The sequence below is a fragment of the Apteryx mantelli genome, chromosome 1 (genome assembly GCF_036417845.1).
Source record: "Apteryx mantelli isolate bAptMan1 chromosome 1, bAptMan1.hap1, whole genome shotgun sequence".
Lineage (NCBI taxonomy): Eukaryota > Metazoa > Chordata > Aves > Apterygiformes > Apterygidae > Apteryx > Apteryx mantelli.
In genome coordinates, this window is record NC_089978.1 from 58,311,505 (window position 1) to 58,332,338 (window position 20,834).

The 20,834-nt window shown below is 41.0% G+C and overlaps 1 protein-coding gene across 1 annotated transcript; it reads right to left on the reverse strand.

Moving 5' to 3' along the window:
- Positions 1-959: 959 nt before the first annotated feature.
- On the reverse strand, positions 960-20,751 carry DCT (dopachrome tautomerase). The gene is made up of 8 exons (XM_013951287.2): positions 20,451-20,751; positions 12,131-12,430; positions 9,747-9,847; positions 8,471-8,637; positions 6,729-6,908; positions 6,488-6,623; positions 3,872-4,073; positions 960-1,616 (listed from the first exon to the last, which is right to left on the reverse strand). The coding sequence occupies exons 1-8, from the start codon at positions 20,749-20,751 to the stop codon at positions 1,435-1,437; spliced, it is 1,569 nt and encodes a 522-aa protein (XP_013806741.2). The 3' UTR covers positions 960-1,434.
- Between the last annotated feature and the right edge of the window lie 83 nt (positions 20,752-20,834).

The following is a 20,834-nucleotide window of genomic DNA, read 5'->3' on the forward strand; positions in this document are numbered from 1 at the left end:
CCCCTGTTTGCAGACCTGAGTAATACAAGATATCTCAGCCTTGTTACCTTGAGTCCTGGGTCCCAAACTTTGGGAATTATTTAGATAGATTCTAGATTCTTTTCTGCAAGGAGTCTTTTCAACACTCATATTTTCCTAAACCACTAACGCATGGTTATCCATATCACCAAATCTAAAGCAGTAGCTACCCAAGCTTAGTAGGAAATTAGGGCCGCCAGATGGATTGGTTAGTAAAGGAATCCTATGAGAAAATAATTAGAACAAATTTTTCTTAGCCAAGCTTTTAACTAACTTTTGGGTGTGCAAAATAGTTTGTCCTTTTATACTATGAATGGATATAGATACAGTCAATAATGGATGTGATTATTATACAGCTTGGGAAGAGCCACAGCTTGAATACCAGGCAGACACTGAAGGTAACTGCTTTATACTGTGACCAACATTTGCCCTAAACAGTGGAGAAATCTTTTCTGAAAAGATATCTCTGTTTTCCTGCCTACTTCCTATGTGACACCTGCTCTTTCCTCATACACACACTAGCTCCTACTTCTCTGCTACCTGGAACATTTCCCATCACCAAAAAGCTTGTTCTTTTCTCTGAATTTAGTACCACTTTATCTATTTCTGAGCCTCCCTCTTCTTTCCATACATACCACAAAACTGTGCAGCAGAGCCAAAAGAGAGAAGGACAAGCACCATGTTCAGCTTCTGCCACAGGTCCTTAACACAGATATAAAACAGAAATGTATATTTAGCTGTAAGGGAACTCCTGCTCTTAATCAAACTACAGGGAAATCTGAGTTGGGAGTTTTACCTAGTGTTAGCATTAGCTTGATCAGAAATAACATATGGAACTGATCATGCTTCTGAAATTACCTAACCAGAGTTTTCTTAGAGTATTCTGTCAAGCTAAACTCTCTTCTTCCCTCTTATTTCATCAAACTTCATGAAACATTGGGAACCATAAAAAAAGTCTGCATCATTTATTCAGAATATTGATTGATAACTGTAAAATGATCTGCTATTCAAATATACATGTAGAGCTAATGACATTCTGCATATCTCAGAGCTGTTAAATGAAATCAAAAACACATTGAGCTGAAAAATCATCTTGCTTATTGATGATTCAAGTTGTTTTTCTTCTTGTTAGGATTCTGAGCTGTCTTGATCTAAATCTATAGAGAATATGTATCACACACTCCAGATAATCTTTGGAAATGAGAAAACTTTGGCCTGTCTTGGGCATTACACGTAGGTACCCAGAGACTTTATCTATTACAATTCACGAGATAGTGGGAAAAACTGAATGAGAGCAATATACCTAGCTGCCAAAGGAGCGTGTGATAAGTGGGTAGCTAAACACCCAGCTAAGATCTGAATAAACTAGTCAAGGTCACCTCCTACAAGAATAACCAAGAAAACAAAGCCAAGGCACTAGGGCTCTTCCATGTACTTTTTGGGGCTGAAGCTCACATTCATCAGTGGTTCAAAACCTTTTCTCTGTCTTCTGTGTTGAAAAAATACAAGCAGCAGAACTAGCAGGACCAGAGCTATAAGTGCTCCTCCAAGTGCGGCTCCAACCGTGATAGCCCAGGCTTCAGTTTCTTCAAGTGAACCTGGAAATATAGAAAATCTGAAGTAAGGACTGCCCATAATTTTATTTCTCAAATCACATGGGAGAAAGCAATATCACAGAGTCTGATAATCATTACTACTTGCAGGGCTAAGACATCCATTGGCCACAAGGACCACCATGTAACCAACACACATAACAGAGCCAGAGACATTTTCTGTCAGAGAAGTCTGCAGCTGAACTTAAACTTCGACATTTCACACAAATGAAACAGTTGAGAATGAGAAGAATGAACAGTAACAAGACAAAGAGACTATTCTCTTATTTAATTTGGCCAAAGTTATGAATGATTTAAGTAACTCTTTCCTTGATGACATCTTAGCATAGTGGTTTCCAAGCTAATTTGGTCCAGGGAAAACCTTCAAATTTTCCTATAGGCCACAATGCAACGTATTGCCAAACTTTTAACTGAAAACACTACTTATTATGGTTCTGCTGACCAGCTATGCATGCATCATATCCTCTGATCTTGAACCACTGTTGGGGAACTACTGTCTTCTTATATAATATTGTTCATTTCTACTGTATAAATAAGTCCATCCCAGTTCCACTTGGATTAATTATTTTATTTTATTTTTTTAATTAATGCTTTCAGAAGATTTGGGCAAGAAATTCCTGCTGTCCTGTTCTGAAAAATGCTACAGATACTGAGATGTCAGTTATAAAGTCTGACTCAAACAACATTCAGGAAAAACTCTCAGAGAAGCTTAAGGTATTCTCAATATCTTGAAGCTATTTAAACATAAGGGCTTAAATCCAGAGGGCTCAGGGAGATGTCACACATTGACTACAGAAGTGACTAAAAGTTGTGTGCCCCAATCTGCAGTGTCTCTCAACAGGAATGCCCAAATTCAGTACGAAGCCAAAATGATTTATTCACTATTCTTCCAGCTCTCAGATGAGAGCCAGCAATGTTATGTGTGTTAATCCCCAGTTAGGTGGTTACATAGAGTAGAATTATCAAGTTATATATTTAGAAGAAAGAGAAGGGTTATAACATAAAAACTTCATTTTTTGAACATTGACCATCCAAACGGGGAATAGAAATGCTGCTTCACAGTGAGCTAATAATTTACTTAGGTTGCAGTCAAGAACCAGCACAATCACAAGCTGTCTTTGCTACTGCCAGTAGTGGTAAGTGGTGCCCAAGGGGCAGCAGCATTTCTGAAGAAGAAGAGGGTACAGTGGTCCAGAGGGAGGAAAACTGAAATTTATTAACAGGTGAAGTTGAAATGTTCAGAGGAAACTCTGGGGACATCCCTGAGAAAAGCACTATATAGGCAGCTAGCATGCCTCAGGTCAGGGCTCGCCCGTATGAATGCAGCCTGTGAAGGAAGGACAGGGGATTTCAGTCTTTGGCAGTCTGTAGACCTTTAAGCAGTTTCCGCAGATTAGAACCAGAGATACAAGGTAAACACTTAGAAGAATTTTTTGGCCAAGTAGATTAGATAAGCACCTACAGCCTCTCAATGGACTACTTAGATGGAGAAAGAAACTGCTCACATTTAATTTTTGGTTAAGTAAATGAAGGATGTCTTTCATGCATTTCTTCCACTTGTGCCTTTTATAAATGATTGTAACTTGTGTTGCAAATTTTGAATTTTGTACAGAAATACTGGGTTTTTTGCTTTTTGTATTGATCTGGTTTGTGTCAAAGTTGATTTCAAAAGAACAGACAAACCCCGAGGCAAAACACAGTTATGAGGAAATCTTTAAAACTGGGGGTTTATAACACAAAGCACCCAAATACATTCCTCCAGAGTATCCAAAGCTTAACAGAGTGCATCTCTAATGAGTTTTATGGCACAGCATAATGTGCGAAACAAGTATTTTCTAATGACCAGCATTAGCCAGACAAGCTTCCTGGCAGAGAGCCTGACCTCTGACAGATTAAAGGATGCTGTAACAGGCATAAACAGTGTTGGGAACAGGAGCCAAAATCAGAGACTCCTCAGTCCCAAAGGAGCATGCTCATCAATGTCAGAGCAGTTTAAGTCAGTGTATTTCGCTGCAAAGCAGGAGCAAACTCTGGGCACGCTTGTAGTCACCTCAACTTACCTGGTGAATTTTAACTACCTGGGCTACAACAGGATATCAGATGCATGTGATTGCTGGTGACCAGGAGAATAGACTCATGCTTTTGTAAATGGTGCCTTATTTTCCAAATTCCTGTGTCATTGAAAACTTGAGCTGTCACATCATTTGGCCTGGAAGTACCTCCATATCTCCAAAACATACCTGGCAGGTCAATGGCATAGGTGTAGCCAAGCTGCTCTGCAGTGAGGAAGAGTTGGTCATTGGTCACAGGAGGGAAAAAAGGGACCATGTTGTACAATCTGTTGTGACCGATCGGGGCCAGCTCCTCAGGCCAGGCATTGTCAGGAGGGCTAAATCGTTTCATCCATTCATCAAAGATGGCGTCAGTAAAGGAGTGAAGAACCTGCAAATTCAATCAAAGGCATGCATATTTATTAAATTCTCTCTCGAGAAAATTGCACAGTTGGTCTATGCAGATGCTGAGCATGAAGCACGAGCATGTGGAGGTTGGGGAGACACCAGTAACCTAAGAGCTGTACTGGCACACTGCAATCTCCCCTCGATAAGCACAACAGTTATGTCATCAGAGGACAGTGTGGGACTCAAGCTGCAACTCAGAGACTATCTCAGCTTGGTCCCCACATCCCTCTTATCTCCCCAGGGATAGTGAAATTTTGCCTGCCCTTGCCTGGGCAGGGCACATGTCCTGAAGGACCTGTTGGGGCTGCCCCACTGCTCCACCATGCAGAGTTGAGACCTGGGGACAGCTACTCACTTTCACTTCAGGGGGAAGCAGCTTTTTAAAGAGAGAGAGGGGCAGAAAGAGAGAGAAGAGAGAGAAGGAAGAGGGTAATATAATTTAGGTGGGATTTACAGAACAGGAAACCAGCAAAACTTATGAGAATGGACAGAATTAAACTACTGTCTAGGATATTTTACTATATACTTTCTTGCTCTTTTACTGTTGTTCAGTGTGAACTCTTTCTCCAGATCGTCATTTTGTAAAAGTCAGCTTTTTACCCTTGTTACAAGTTACTCCGAGTAGCCAGTGCACTGAAAAGTCAGGGCATTTATTCAGGTTACTTTCCACACTTTCTCTTGAAAACCCTAACCCAGGAATTTAGGCTCAGATGAATGCAATGTGAATTGCTAAATAGCTTCGATTAACCTCGGCTTCATTTAGAGACCTGTGGGTGAAAACTGGCTCTAATGTCCAAGCACTTCTTCAGGGAAGCAATGCTTAGATTAGTCACTGGAGGGAGCTCAAGACACTCGCAAGAAGAAACAACGCTTTAATGCACGAGTGGCAGCCGGGAAAGGGCGTTTTAAGAGGGAAAGAAGCTTCACAGAAGTATTGTAGAATATGCCTAATACTGTGGTTGTGTTCAAAGGCATTAAGTGCTTTACAGGTGCAGAAAGGCACAAAATCTTTGCTCCAAAGCATATGCTGGAAGCTCACAGCATGTCCACAGTGTGAAGGGATGTGGATCATTTGAATGCTGTTGTCCGAATAGTTATGACATGTTTGCAGTATCAGGCAGAAGGGAAATCCTTTGCTTTTCCTCTCTGTATATATTTAAACTTGATATCATAATATCCCTCAGCTGGAAATTAATGGGTAGGTTCTTACTCTCAGGTAAGGGTCCACCGAGCTCATTCAGGTTAATCTGCCTCTCGTACGTATTTTATTCTCGCCTCTGAACATGTCTGGAAAATTGCAGCAAATTGGAGTCTTCACAGTCATTTTATAGCATTCCACCAGCACCACAACTCTTGTTACCCACAGATTTGATCAAGTCCTTCCCAGTAAGTTTATAGGTCTATAAAACTCTAGTTCAAGAAAGTTGTTTCCAAGTTGAGTTCAGACAACTATTATATATGTCCGGGGCTCTTCAAACTCATTTCTGGTGTACTTTTGTTTTTTACTGACCATCCTGGAAAAAATTAGTCCTGAAAATGTCTTAGGGCAAATAATCCTGTGTGTAAAAATAGAAAGGACAGTGAAATAAAGATGTCATTGTGTAAGAAAGGAATTAATGTAGGAATTCAAGAATTATGAAGGAAATAACTGGAGAACCGCTATATAAGTAGTCAGGCTAATTTATCAAATTATCATTTTCAACAGAAAATTACAAAATTGCAACACTAAAGTAAAGAAATAAATGAATTCTATTAGAATTTTTCTATATAATCATTGTGGTTTAATCTAACAAAGAAGAAAAAAACTGGCATGAATTTATTAGGCAGATGAATTGTGTAGCAGAGTCAGCTGCTGGCTTTTTATTTGCACGTTGCTGTTTGTGCTGTTCATTGCAGTGTGATTCTGTACTAACACACCAGCAAAATCCCATTATTTCTATTCCCCAAGAAACCCTGAAATTAGATGTGCTTCCTCTTAGACTGTACCTTAGAGAGAAGGTTTTTTTTTTAAAAAAAGAAAAAAACTAGTCAGTCTACTGTCCAAAAATAATTAACCTAATATTCAGTTTTTCTTGTTGCTGTAAAATTGTCTGGTATAAGCCATGAAATTTAAATCCTACCTGATGAGAGGATTCTGGGCAATGTGACTTGGAATAGTACTCTTCTCCCTAGAAACCGATTTTTTGTTGTACAAATCATCCTGAGATTTCTTCCTTCTTTATTTGACCATTATGCAGACGTGGCAGTGTTCAAGCAAAGAGAAGAGAGTTCTCATTTTGTATGTAAAGCACCCATTTTAGGGGATTCGCTTTACTTCTTCCATTCTGCAAATCCCTGGTGAGATAGCTGCCTTTGAATCACAGCCAGTTACACTCGCATTGGGGAAAAAAGACATACCACAAAGATGGGATCATTGGCGGCCGCGTGAGGGAGAGCACTGGTCCCGTTCAGGAAAGAGTGAGCCAAATTGTGAAGGCTCAGCATTGACGAGTTCAAGGTACCATCTGCTTTATTGAACCCTTCCAGCGCATTCCTGTGGACAGATAAAAAAAACGTTAAGCAACCACGTCTTGTTCACAAACACACGAATGGTAAATAAACATGACGTAGCTGGCTGCAGAGGAGCCAAAGGACAAACCTGAAACTGAAACTGGAATTCCGAAAAAACGGCGGGCTGTCAAACTCCTGCAGGGAAAGGCAGTTCCTGACGTCCTCCAAGGTAGGCAGCTGCCGGCTGGAGCTCCTCGGCGGCCCCCTCCGCAGCGGCCCTTCGTCTGTCCCATTGCACAGCGTGACCAGGCGGTTGTAATCATCCAAACTGAGTGGAAAATGGAAAAAGGCACAAGCTAGGATAGGGCGATTATGCCTGTTTGCCTTTTTCTCCCCCCACAGTGAAAGAGAGGCCTCAGCCGCGTGAGAGGGCAGAGTTTACGGCCAGGCTCACCGTGGGAAATCTCTGTTTGCCTCCAGGGGCCTGGAAGCTAAAGTTACTGCAGAGCTGCCATCATGCCCCGATACTCAGCAGCTCATTCAGAGCAAGAGTCGTTAGGCTCGTCCTCAGCAGAGAGGACATTTCAGAAATAGCAAGCAAAGCTCCATGCGGGCCCTCTCCCATCTCACCATTCTGGAAGAGCAGTTTTTGGCAGACAACCCAAAACAGTTGAAACATTTGGTCCTGAGTAAGGACTAGCTTTTTAACTTTTAGCAAAGAGAAAAAAACATGGAAGTCCCACTGTGGGGTGGGCTAAAGAAATGCAAGGAATGATAGAAAATAGGTTTTCACTCTTCATTCCTCATCCTTATTAGCAGAAAAGTGGCTGCATCCTCTTTTTCAGGGCCTGGAGGATAAAAAGTCCTGCAGTTGCAGCAGTTGTCTACTAGCTAATGAGAGGGAGTCCTTTATATCAGGGAGATAAAGAGGGAAGGAGAAAAACAATGTAACAGTTGTAAAAAAAAAAAATTCTGTAAGTGGTATTCATTATAAAATGAAATGGCATTTTCCTAAACTGCTGGGGTAAGAAAAGTCCTTCTGTTTAACCTTGCAAGACAAGAGTCCAGTCACTTCAGTTTTCAAGAAAAAACAAAACCCTATTTATCTTAGAGAAAAAGTAGGGACAAAATATAAAGCTAACTGGTGCCTAAGGCCAGTATTTCAAGTAGCTCTTTAGGTTCCCAGAGAAACAGACTCTTTTCTGAAGAGCCCTGAACTTTCAGTACCTCCTTCTGACCTCATACTGGCCCCAACCTCATAGAAGAATATTATATGAGTATTATAACCAACAGCATCATATGTCATAAGGGCCCAATCCTGCACATGAATCCACCATCAACACCCTGCATTTACCCAAATTGCTATATACCTACAGATAGCTGGTAGCAAGATAGTGACTACTTTTTTTTTTTTTTTAACTTTGTTATCTATGTGAAAACTCAGCCACTTTGAAGTCAACCTCGAAACTGCATTAAATATATCAGATTTAAGATCTCATGCAATGCAAGGAAACAGATTTTTCAGCCTACCTGCAACTTGTTCCAAAATCAGCTGTGTATTACAGAGAACCAGCATGCTGACATTTCTCCTTTAAAAAGATACTTGCAAATGTGGCAAACTCTTAAAACTTTTGTCAGACTCAAATTGGCTGAATCAACTAAAATCCTGTACTGAAAGAATCATCCTAAAAACATACTTCCATAATATCAGTGGTAAAACTTACATAGCACAATCTACATACTAACACATCTTGAGTCCCAGTTTTAAAAAAGCAGTCTTGGCTCTTTTCCTATCATTTACTCCCACTGCGAGAGCAGTCTGAGCTGCCAATAGTAAATGAAAAAACAAGATTTGGTCAGTATGCAAGTTTGTCCTAGGCATTCTCTTACCTGCTACAAACTATTTGCCAGAGGGAGAATTTGGAGTCCGGGCTGATTAGGCTTGGGTCATCTGTCCGGGATGCTCCGAAGAGCTGATCCGTGCACACATCACACTCATTTCTACCTGTGGCAAAATCCCAGTAGGGCAACGCGAAGGACTCATTGCCAATCAGTCGCTACAATGGAAAGAAATGCGTTAGTAGGGAATCACCTTTAAAGGAAAGAGAAAAAAAGCAGTTCCCCAAAATTGTTTTAGTAGATATTCTGTATCCTGCTTTTCATTTGAAAATGAACAACACTAACTTCATAATGCCGCTCCAACTCTTTTCAAAATATTGTTGCTTTAAGTCAGTCCTAAGAAAAATATTGTCTCTAGTTACTGTACTGTTAGATTGCCAAGTTAAGCAATTTTTTTGGCCAAGTTAAGCTTTCTACCAACTCACTAACCAAATAGGAGAGCAGAAGAACAGATGAATCAAGCCTTTAAACAAGAGATTTTATGAGTGAAGTAAGTGGGCAATGGGTAAAATTGTATATGTGGTTTGCTTTCACTCCAGAAAAGGTAACCCTGGGGAAAAATCTGATTTTTTTTTAATAGAAGAATACAGTGTATTTGCTTGTTAGATAGGATTTCATGCATGCAAGATCCTGCAACTATTTTGATACCAACCATTTTCAAGGTTAAACTGCAGTAATGCTGCTAATGTAGAAGTAATACAAATGTGAATGCTTAGCCAACTGAGTGTCTGGCACATTAACATACATTGCTTAAAAAGTCTATACCTAAATATATGAATGTATTAAATGACATTGTAAAAGGCCATAATATTTGGAGTTGCTTTCCCTAAGCTGGTGTCTTCAAAATCAACAGGCAATATCTGTCACCAAGTTTTGCCTTTAATTGTTGCTTTGATTTTATTAATAAAGAGTGTTACTTCACATCTTCTGCTCTTTGCTGAGAATATATAGGAAAATCTCCATGATAACCTTCATGTAATTGTTCAGAGTGAAGCCCCTAACGTGGGATCTGGTGTATCTTCATCTGACTGTTAACTCCATTTAAGTTCTTGTTCCTCTTGAAAATGTTCACAGTCATCTTAAAACTGCTCAGCACCTTGAAAAAACTAAATTAATTTTAAATGAAAAAGGACCAGTGAGCAAATACACTTGAGAGTAGGTTGTGTAAGAATCTATCCTAGGAAATAGCTTATCCTTGGCTAGCTGGACACAGATGTATAGCAAAAGAGAGAAGCTACATGAAAAATAAAAAGGGTGTTTTGCTAACCTGTAAATCTCTTTCCAGCAACAGCAAATGGTACCTATGCCAAGTAACAAAGGCAGGTCCTTGATGTGAGAAATCGACAGCTGTGAAAGGGCGGCCAGGTCCTACAAAGGGAAGGTATAATGAGCACTTCAGTACCAAATGAAGCTAGAGAGAAAGTGACCACTTTCTTCTATAGCCTGTATTTGAGTCAAATAAAAACCTCCAGCTCTGCGTCTTTGGAAAAAGCACAGATCAGAAGCCAGAATACTTACACAGGATTAGTGAAGCAAAGTCCTCTTTGGATATTAATTTCAGCTTTTCTCAAAACTTCACATTCCAAAAGGTTTAATATTGTGAAGACTTCTTCTCATTTTAATGTTTAAGAAACAGTCTTATTGTCTAAAATCTCAGCTCCTCTCTAATGTGTACCACATTGTCTCATTTTTGTGCTCAGCAGCAAGACTTACACATTCTGTTCTGTTCTGTTCTGTTCTGATCTGTTCTGTTCTATTCTATTCTATTCTACTCTAATCTGTTAAGAGAACCTTAACATTTTCCATAACCTGCCAACAGTAATTCAACATGTCCAACATGCCGCCTTTTTTTTTTTAAACTGGGCTGGTTATTTCTCTTCAGGCTTGTGCCAGCCCCCACTACAGAAGCTCCTGAAGGAACCAGCTAAAATGATGAGGGTTCTCTGCAGTGTTTTGCAAGGAGGTGAAGTATGAATCTGCAAAGAGAAATTTGGTGGGTTTTGCTGCTAAGCATTTCAGATCACTACACTTCTCACGATTGTTTCCCTTCCTGGCCCTCAAAAGTTCAGCAGAAGAGCTGCCCCCACATTTTAGGAAATCCTTGAAGAAAAGGGGGTGCATTGTTTTCAAAATGTGTAATGACAAGCTATTTTTTCCTTCATTTAGCCAACCAATTACTAGTGGGCACTGACACCACCTTTTTCCCTCTTTTCAGATAAATTCCTATCTTAGAAAAAACAAGCTACTTGATGTAACATAGCTTAGCCCTAAGTGGAAAAAAAAACAAAAAACACAAAGCCATATGTAATGTCTTAATGCATGCTTTGTTCATAAATACTGTTTTGCCAAACAGATTTGTAATGGTTAGCCATGTTGTTAGAATTAAATCTCATGCTAGATTTCAGACAAAATACAGATTTTGTCTTTTTAGCAATCCAGCAAAATATGAGGTTTCTCCTGAGGTTCACAAATAAACCTAGTCTTATTTTCTTACATGACTAGATATTGATTCTGTAGTGTCCAACATGCTACAACAGCTGTAATCTTTCAAAAAATAAAAAATAAAGAGAGAGACATGCCAAAAAGCTGCTTCCACAGGAAGAGATCCTCAGGCAGGAGCCATTTGATCCTGCTCGGATGTTTCTCTGAATACAAAGGAGCTTCACAGCATTTGAGTGATGGCATTGGAGTCAAGCAACTCTCTCTAAAAGATAGGTTTTGATTGACATCTATCTGACATAAAAGATGTTTCTGAAGATGAAAATGGATCCAGCAAGTTTTAAAAGTATAAAAGTATGTTTTAAGCTGCAAAAATTTTCATAAAGGATGCATAATAGACAGATTTGGAAGATTTTCTAATTAATCTTGTATTTTCTATTCAAAACTAATCTCTTTCTCTTCTTGCTCAAGTCATCACAAAGATATGAGAATTTGAATATACTGATCTCTACAAAGACTGGGCTGCTCTATTGGCTGACTGTTCATCTCACTCAGATGGATAGACTTGAATGCTAAGCCCCACAGCTTGGATGTAGGACTGCTGGGTAAAAAAGCCATACTGCTGCCTTCTTCTTTGAGAGCTGGGCTCTGTGAGATGGGGCGGGCATAGATACTTCATTCCAGAAGAACAATGACAACTAAGAATCCTGATTTGGGAGAGGAAGCATGGAGTTAGATGACCAAACCTCCCACCTGGTTAGGTTTTAAAAGCTGACTATGGCTGGCCAGGTGAATCCCATCCTTAGTGACTTGCTGAAAGCCACAAATGGAGACTCAAGGTCAACCAGGCAGAGAGACTCCAGTCTCTGAAGTCTCTGGATGCTACCTTCATCAGTGCAGAACCCTTTTCCCCACTGTTGCTGCATCTACCTTGTAGTCTGTATTAGGAAAGTCTTTTTGAGGTGAATCACTGGCCACATGTCAGCTCACCCAACAGAGTAATCTTGGAGCACATGAACCGCCCTCCCATCAGATGGAAGATGCACCCAGGAATGCAGCATCAACTCTTTTACTCTACAGATCTGTTCCTACTGGGCCTCACTGGTTGCTAAAGTAACACAGCCCTGTTAAGCATACTTAGCTTTGTTCAACATTTATACTTTTCACCCTTTTCTTTACATGAAGGACCTCTTGGATAAGAAAAGCACTAACCTAATAGTGTGTCTCTGACTGAGTAGTAATGAAGCCAAACAAAGTAGTTATAGATACTACAGTTTACAATTTGTGGTTCATTTCCAGTGGGACCAAGCAGACTCATCCAGTGTTGAGTTGCAATTACATAGTCTGGATGAATGGTAGTCTTTGCACGGTGTAACGCATCAAAGAACTGCTCTCTCTCCTCTGCAGTCAAGGAATGGATGTTCTTCCTGAGAACTGGTTGCTTCCTCTCATTGCAGTCAGGGCCAGTCCAGCCGAACTTGCAGTCACCACAGTTATAGCCAGCAAAGTTTCCTGAATTAAGAGGGAGAAAGCATCCAGGAAATTATGAATCAAGGAAAACTAACACTGAAATGCAGAAAAATTAAGAATTAGCGTTCCTTTTCTCCCCAGAGATTTCAGTTCCTGGAAGGGACAGCAGCTGAGTGGACTGGCAGCTTTGCAATTGCTTAACTAGAAGGATGGCTCACTTCCCAGAACCTCAACAGGGCCAAGAATCACAATCAGCTGATTGGGGAGGGAAAACACTAGATAATAGGCTTGATGCCTGAAGGTGCTGAGAACGCTGCAAAGGATTTGCAGCATGAGGATGAGGATTCTCACAGAACAGAGGGTTAAGCACTTCAGGTTAAGCACGTGATTAACTGCTTTGCTTGATTGGCTCTCAAGTACTCCCAGCCTTCCAGGATCAAACCCCAAAATTGGTCTGCTCATGTGGATCTTTAAACACAGTAAAAAATCCACAAACAAAACAAAACAGTGCACTTAAGGACAAAAACCTATGAAAAACTAAAGTCTATTAACAGCATTTCTGAGACCCAACAAAATCTAGGACAAGCACCAGGGGTGCTGCTGGTCACACTTTAAGCATTCTTAAATGGTGCTGAAATAACAGTCTGAGAAACAGTACAATACCATAATTCCCTGTTGGCATTTTTTCTGAGACAAGTAATCAGGTCTGCTCTAGGCTATTAACTCAGATTCTCTAATGTGGTGGAAGAGCCCCGGAATACAGAGCTTGCTTTAAGCACAGACACCATGGCCTCTTGACTACAGTGGCAGACTGCCAAAAATAGCAGAAAGACCCTGCTGGAGCATAGTAAGCTTTCTTTGACTTTGCTGGAGGAGATGGAGAACAACTGTTCTGGCAATGCACATCTACCTCATGCCTGGACACAGGCAGGCTGCTGGTGTAGGAGGTGTGTAAGACAGTGGGCATTGCCACAATGGGGAGGAGGGAGAAAGGAGACAGCCAGGGCTCCTCTGGGATCTCCACTCAGTTCTGCAAAAGCTGCACTGAAACTTTCTAATTCCACACCCCTCCCAAATACACACACTCAATCCACAATGACCATGCCAACTGCCTTCCAAAAAGTCACAAAATCTCACTTTCCCCCCCACATTTCAGTGCTGCCAGTCCCAGGACAGGCTAATGTGCAGATGGGAAGTGGCTTATGAAGTGTTCCTGGATGGGTAGGCTGCAGTGTTGAGTATAGAAGTGTTAACACTAAAATAAGATTTCAGATCAGCAGAGGCTACAGAGCTACAGCTTATCAACAATTTCAAAGACCCCCAAGGTTATAAGGGGTGTTGCCACACAGGTTATATAGCTTATGGCTAGCTCCAGGATAAGGACTGCTGAGCTGTAAGCATTTGTGACAAACTCCTGTGAGATCTACCAACGGGATATGAGAACTCTTAACTTCAGGTTTGAAGAGCTTATGAGGCTATGGGATCAATAGATTTACATGCTTTCATGAAGCTTAAGACCAGTAATAGGGTTATGGACCACAGGGGTGAAAACTTAACCTGGGTTTTGCAAAGCCTGATGGCACACAATGAGGGTGGTTGCCAGGCAAACAGATTATGTTTCATCCTGATGGAGGCAGGAGTGGCTGGGTTAGGCTAGGACTGAAGACACCAGAAGCTAGGGGTCTGCACTGGTTTAGGGGGATGATGACTTATTCCAGAAAAAGCAAATAGTTTATAGCTTTATGAAAGGAAGTAGGAGTGCATAGATATGTTATGATGGTGAGGGCAGGGATTAAGATGGGGGAAAGCAGCATGGCAGGTTGATTTTATCCTTATGTCCTGCAAGTCCCATGGGAAGAGCATGACTGCTGATTTGAGTTTGGGTGTACTCCACTGTCTATATTCTTGCTCATTCTTGACAATTCAGCCTAGCTGTTAGTCTGTCACATACTCCAACCTGCACTGACCATACGACAAATCTTCAGGAATTCCCTACAGCATTGCCTAATTAGGCCATGTATATTGCATGAGCAATTTCAGCACATGATTCATGAACTTCTGAAATTAACTTATGTCCCTTCCCACCCAAAGGTGCATTTCAATTCTTTTTAAGAGAGGATTGGCCAACCAGGAGTTAACCATGAAAAGATTCTGTCAACAACCTTTTGTGAGACGGGAGATCACCCTTACAGTAATTCTAATAACCCATTTACTTGCAGCATTGGATAAGCATCACATTGAAACATAGCACTAACAGCTATAGCACCAAAATTAATGCAGGACCAGGTTTGTCCTGTCTGGTCTTGGTACCACAGTGATAGTGATAAGACTCTACAAGTCACTTTTTGAGGCTCTGATGACACCTATTTCTCTCTCAATGAGGGCTCTTCTCAATTGTCTTCTGAGATCACTTTATCAGACAACATCCATATCTTAGGTATACTATATGTCTCCTCAGGCTATGACAAGCAATTTGCAAAGGCCTGAAATGGTGAGTCATCTTGGGAAACAAGCTTTTCTCCATGAGCATGGCCTCTGGAGCAAGGTGGACCTGTGACTACATGCCTGCTTTCCTTGGGCAGGTGCTAATCATATCCAAGTGAAGCTCTGTGGGTTTTCTCCCTTAGCAGTCTAATCTATCAAGTAACCAAAGAGGTCCATTCTTTCCACCACTCCACCAGATACTTTTCAGTGGGACATGAGCTCTGACTGAGCAAGAAAGAGAACTGGAGTCAAGGAAGAGACCGGCCATCAGGAGGACCCAATCTCTTGGCAAAGTGGTATTTCACACTGCAGTATTTCTGCTAATTGGGTTGGAAATTTTTGTAACATCCTCTGGTCAACTCGGCAAGGTTCTATTATCAAAAACACACACAAAAACACTTCATGAGATGAAAGTCATTTTTGTCATTTTTTTTCCATATATCACAGCACTGTTGCTATACAGAAGCCTAAAGGCAGAGAAGCTGATGGAGGCCTGTGGTATTTCCCAGATTGCAAGTAAGAAGGTTTGCAGAAGGCAGATCCAGGTTTTTATGTTCTAGCTAAGGCACTTTTCAGCAGTTGTTTCGTCTTCCTAAAGCGTTATACCAGCCCATTGGTCTGGCAATGATGCGTTGCTGTTTTCAGAAAGTTCTTTTACTACTTTGTGGAATTCCCACATAGTAGCACTGTGAAATGTATGTCCCAGTCTCTTACAACTTAACTTCAGTGTCTGCTACTCTGGTGACACTGTACCTCAATGGTATGAGGGCATCAGGAGAAGCAGTCTTGCATTATCAGGATATAGTGCTCAGCTGACATTTACAGCAAGACAGAGACCCTCTCAAGGTTTTATGAACACTGGGACCATAGAAACAATGAAGGATTCGTGTCTTCGCATTTTTCTGCCCTAAATGACTAACATGTAGCAATTCAGTGCACTACCTCTCTGAGGCTATGCAAGGGACTACCTAGGTTCTCACACTTCTTGCAGTTCCTAGAGAATACAGTGCAGAAGCTCACACTGGCACACAGATGGGAGATAATGTTACAGCTGGGGTCCAGATCCTCTCTGTGTATAGACACAGCTTGTTCCACTGTTTCTAGGAATGATCATTGCACTGATGCTGGGCAAAAAAAAAAAATCATCTGGGGTTTCTTCCCCACTAACCCATTTGTCTGGAGATGGTATCACACCCCTCAGGAGCTCTCTTCTTCTACATCTCTCCTCACCACCATTAATGGTGCTCTTTCCCAATAAAGTTGAATGAATTTGACTGTGTCTGTAGACTCTATGGCCATACTAGTTCTCTCCTTGGGTCAGTCCATGGACAGGACACTGAGAAAATGACACTTCTTATGACATGACACTTCTTATTTGTTCATACACTTCAATGGCATATGGTAACACCAGTTGGCACACAGTGCTTTGATTCCTTCTCAACCCCAGTGATTGTCTGAGCTCATAGACAGACTTTTCTACCTCTGAGCAAAGCCATAGTACGTGGTTGGTCTTCAGACACCGAGGGTAACACAAATCAATAACTCTGTCTACTCAGTGTTGACAGTTTAGTTACTTTCTTCAGTAAAAGTAAACCCATCTAACCCTCACCCTCTTCTGTCTTGTTTTCTTGTACCAACACGAAATCTGTCTTGCCTCTTCCTTTCATGGAGAACAGCTAATACACATCATTTATCAACTGGGAATAAAGGACTTTTTTTCAGGGTTCTTCAGCCACTGCATTAACACAAGGGTTACACTAGATTTGAACCACCAGTGTAAAGCAGTATCCCAAAGAAGGGATCCGGATTCTTGCCATATGAATCCAATGGCTAGTTTTCCTGCAGTAGGGTCACTGGGCTCTGCTTTTGGACCTAGTTTTAGGCTGTAGTGAGGGCTGGATTTGAAACAGTTATAATTTAGTATATTCTACAGCCATGTTGCCCTACAACAAGTAAATGAAGTGTATTTTATAACTATTTCATAAGCTCACTTTTGCCTAATGAAAGGACAATCATGTCAGCTGCTAGGCTTAACTGGCAACATACTTACAGCCAAATGATAGAATTTAAATCTTCTCTTTGCAACCGGATCATATATTTTATGGAAGTGTGAAAAGATATTTATTTCAATTTTTTTTTCCTAAAAACTTCCATAGACAACAAATGGAATTAGTTCAGAAGTGTTTTAATACTGAATTCTTCCAAATGGAATTTAATTATCCTACTGAAATATTGCTTTTTGCTAATTAGCTACAAGCACCAATTTCCAGGGTCTACTAGATTAATGCATTTTGTCTAATTCAAAACATACAGCTTCTTGAAATACAAATGACCATCTTCCCTTCACAGAGTATAAGACTGTCATGGAACTGTCAACAGTTCAATTCAATTTAAGAAATTTATATAAACTGAATTAATATTAGGAGTATCTAAATGCATCACAGAATACATACAATGGATTCAAAACTGGTATTAAACAAGTACTAATAGCTCTTTGCTACATCGCAGCTACACTCATGCCATAATCACAGCTCTTTCTAGAGACTGTATTTTTGCTGCCGTCGGCACATTGAGTGAACCATGTGCAGTAAGCAGTATCCTGATAACAGCCTTACAATTGTCTTCTGGATAATGGTTCTTTGTATAAAAATTGGGGAGAGGAGCTGGATCTTTCTGTTTTAATCTCTTCTGTTGTATTTGTGCCAATTAACGAAAAATTAATGTACCTTATCTGCTAAAGCCTAGAAACGGATGAGAAATGCTTTTTTTTTTTTCTTTTCCATGGAAAAATAAATGAATTTCAGAAAACTATCAAAACAATCTGGTCTCACAATAACCAGTTATCAGCGTTTTTTGGGTTTGGGGTTTCTTTCAGAAATGCTCAGCACCCAGACCTGGATGGATATGATTTTAAAGAATTGTTTCTTTAGTGAACAGCTACAGCAGATGGCCAAATTTTCAGAGGTCCTTTTATCTGGAGCTTTTAATTTTTTAGTAGAAATCTCAAACGGAGTCATTTATTGAGAGATCTCTAGAATTGTCTTTTGGAAAATACTGGTCCCTGTTCCTCACAGCTCCTCCAATGAGCCTACTGTGCAACCATGAACTATGTGATACAGTTAAATGGCACTGTCTAACCAAATATAATCAAACACATGGCACTTGGAATTCCCATAGCTATCTTTTACACTATATCTAAAGTGTAAATTAAACAGTGCCAGGATGGCACTGGAGCACAACCATCTATATCATTAAACTGTTAAAGAGCCTTGACATGGGCTGGATTTCGCACAGACCAGGAATGATTTCAAATAAGTGGTTTGCCTGTCACACTCATTTAGAAAACAAGAAACTTTAGTAGTACAGATGTGCACTGTTCCATGCTCCTTTGAATGGGCATATTTAATTTACTACCTTAGATACCACAGGCTGAGAAGCCTAATAACCACCACACATAATACCTTTTAAAACTCTGGTGCACAGGCAGCCAACTAGTGTATAACACAGAGAGAAAAAAAAAATACACTAGTAGACACAGACTCAATCACCAGTATTACAAAAACATCAAATCTAGTTCAATTCCCATGCTGTCATAAACTTCTTAGTGTTCTCCTAGAAAAGTCTTTGCATTGCATTATCAAGCTGATCACATCAGAACAGAGCCCAGAAAACTTTTCTTAAAATTACCATTAAGGCTTACACCTTAATGTTTTATCACTGCTGTACTTACAGAACAAGGAATCTAGAGATCTCTCAATAAATGACTCCATTTGAGCTTTCTGCTAAAAATTTAATAGCTTGAGATAAAAGGACCTCTGAAAATTTGGCCATCTGTGATAGCTGTTCAGTAAAGAAGACTTGTAAATCATATCCATTCAGGTCTGGGTGCTGAGCAATGGAGAAGGAGGAATACAACAAGCAAAATAAAAACAACAGAGTAGAAATGCAAAGAGAGAAACCACATTTAAAGAACTGAGGAAAACGGACAGCCCCGAAGGAAAAAAGGAGAATGAAACTACATTACATTCGAGTCACATAACGTAGGACCCAGTCCTGCAAATATCAAATACTGGTGCTTATCTCTAGTTGGACAAGCAATTTAAATTAATGTCTGCCTATGGGTATGACAACAGTGCTCCCCAATTTACTCTCGGATTCTGATCCCCTAATTATTCAGACTGCATAAATGTTAGGGTATTCCCATATGCTTTAGTGCTCTTCTGAATCGGGGTCTGTGCCATATGTGATACCTACATTTAGTTTTGGAGGTATTTAAGAACACTTAAAAGGAAATAAAAACTATATTTACTATTTTCTGTAAAGTGTCTTAAAATATAAAGAACTACCACATGAACATTTTAAATCTAGGCAAAGAATGAAATAGAAACATATTTATACTCTGAAATCTTCTATTATTTTAGATGAGCCTCAATAATACCATCTATCCATTTAGGTCATCTGCCACTACCTCTCTGCTTTCAGTTGATAACAACATTGCAAAACTTAACTATATGGCCTGAAATTTTCTGCTGTGTGTCTTCCTCAGACTGATTTGGGTTTTGTGATAATGAGAGGCGAGGTAAATTTCAGACAAAACAGGTGAGCTACTTCTGACAATCAGACTGAAAGAAAGTGCACTACTTTTCCCATGTTAGAAAATTCAAACAACTTTGTTTCCAACAAGACATCCCAGGCTGCATTTGAAATCTATTCAGCAGGTGACTTTTGTGCTACAGCCATACCTTTTGCCTGGCGTTCCCAATACTGTCCCTTGGCAGCCCTGTGAAGCACTCAGGGTGCTGGTTCCAGGGTCATTTTAACCTCTTTAAATGAGGGTCCTGCCTTTTACCCTGCCCTGCCCTTGCCTTCCTATTCCTTCCCTCATGCCAGCACTAGTGAACTGGTCTCACTAAAATCCAGTCCTTCTGGCCAGGTTAGCCTTCAGGCAAATCAGTTCCCTGGTCCTATTTGCTTCCCAACACACCACACGCAGGCCCACATAAAGGCAAGAGTGGGACTGAGCAGCTGGAGATGGGGAGGAAAAGGGAGCATTGCCCTTCTGGTGGTAATGTGGACCTGTTTGGAATTAAAGTGAGGTGTAGTCTCAGTTAACAACCCTGGAAAACACCCCGGCTGGACATCAACACATTTTCCACGCAGGGATATACCATTCTGCAAAGTACCACTCCAGCAGGAATAAACATGAACAATGCAAACTGATCCAGGTTCACAGCACCAGGTTTAGCAGTCACAGAAGAACCAGGTTTGAACACAGCACTGAAATATCCAAAATCCTCTGGAAAAAGGTGTTGCGGGAGCTACAGGGAGAACTCTAGGGGAATGGAGTGAAAACCCAAAAGAAAGAACATGCTTTTTTAACCCTGTTACTCTGAAAGCCAGTACCTGCTTTACTCCATACAAGGAATATCCTGGCTTGGTCATAAACTTGATCGAATCCTTAGGAAACTGATAATATTCATAGCCTTCCTGATGCCTTACCCCATCAGGGACCTTTCCAGCCTTTGGCCCTGCCTAGAGCAGATCTGTCCATCCCCTCACCGCCAGCATCCCCTCTCACCTGTGCACTGACAACTCTGACTGAAGAACTTGAGGGGCCATCGCTCCCGGTCATCCACATTTCGAAGGGTGTAGGGGCCACTCCAGGGCTGAGCATCCGCGTGCACTCCCTGACACCGCCCTTTGCCCTGCAGGATCCCACACACGTTGTCTGGCTCCAGCCCCCACGCCGGGCAGCATCGCTTCAACCGAAGAGCCTCCACCGTCATACAGACACGGGGAAACTGTGCCTCCACCCCAGGGGAACAAGAGTAGCTCAAATAGCCCAGCAAGGCCCCAAAGAGCCACCCATGAGAGCCCATTGCTCCTGGGTGCAGGCTCTCCCTCTCTGCGGGACTTCAGCGAGTGGAGCGCAGAGATTTTCTCAGCAGGACAACCTGACTGC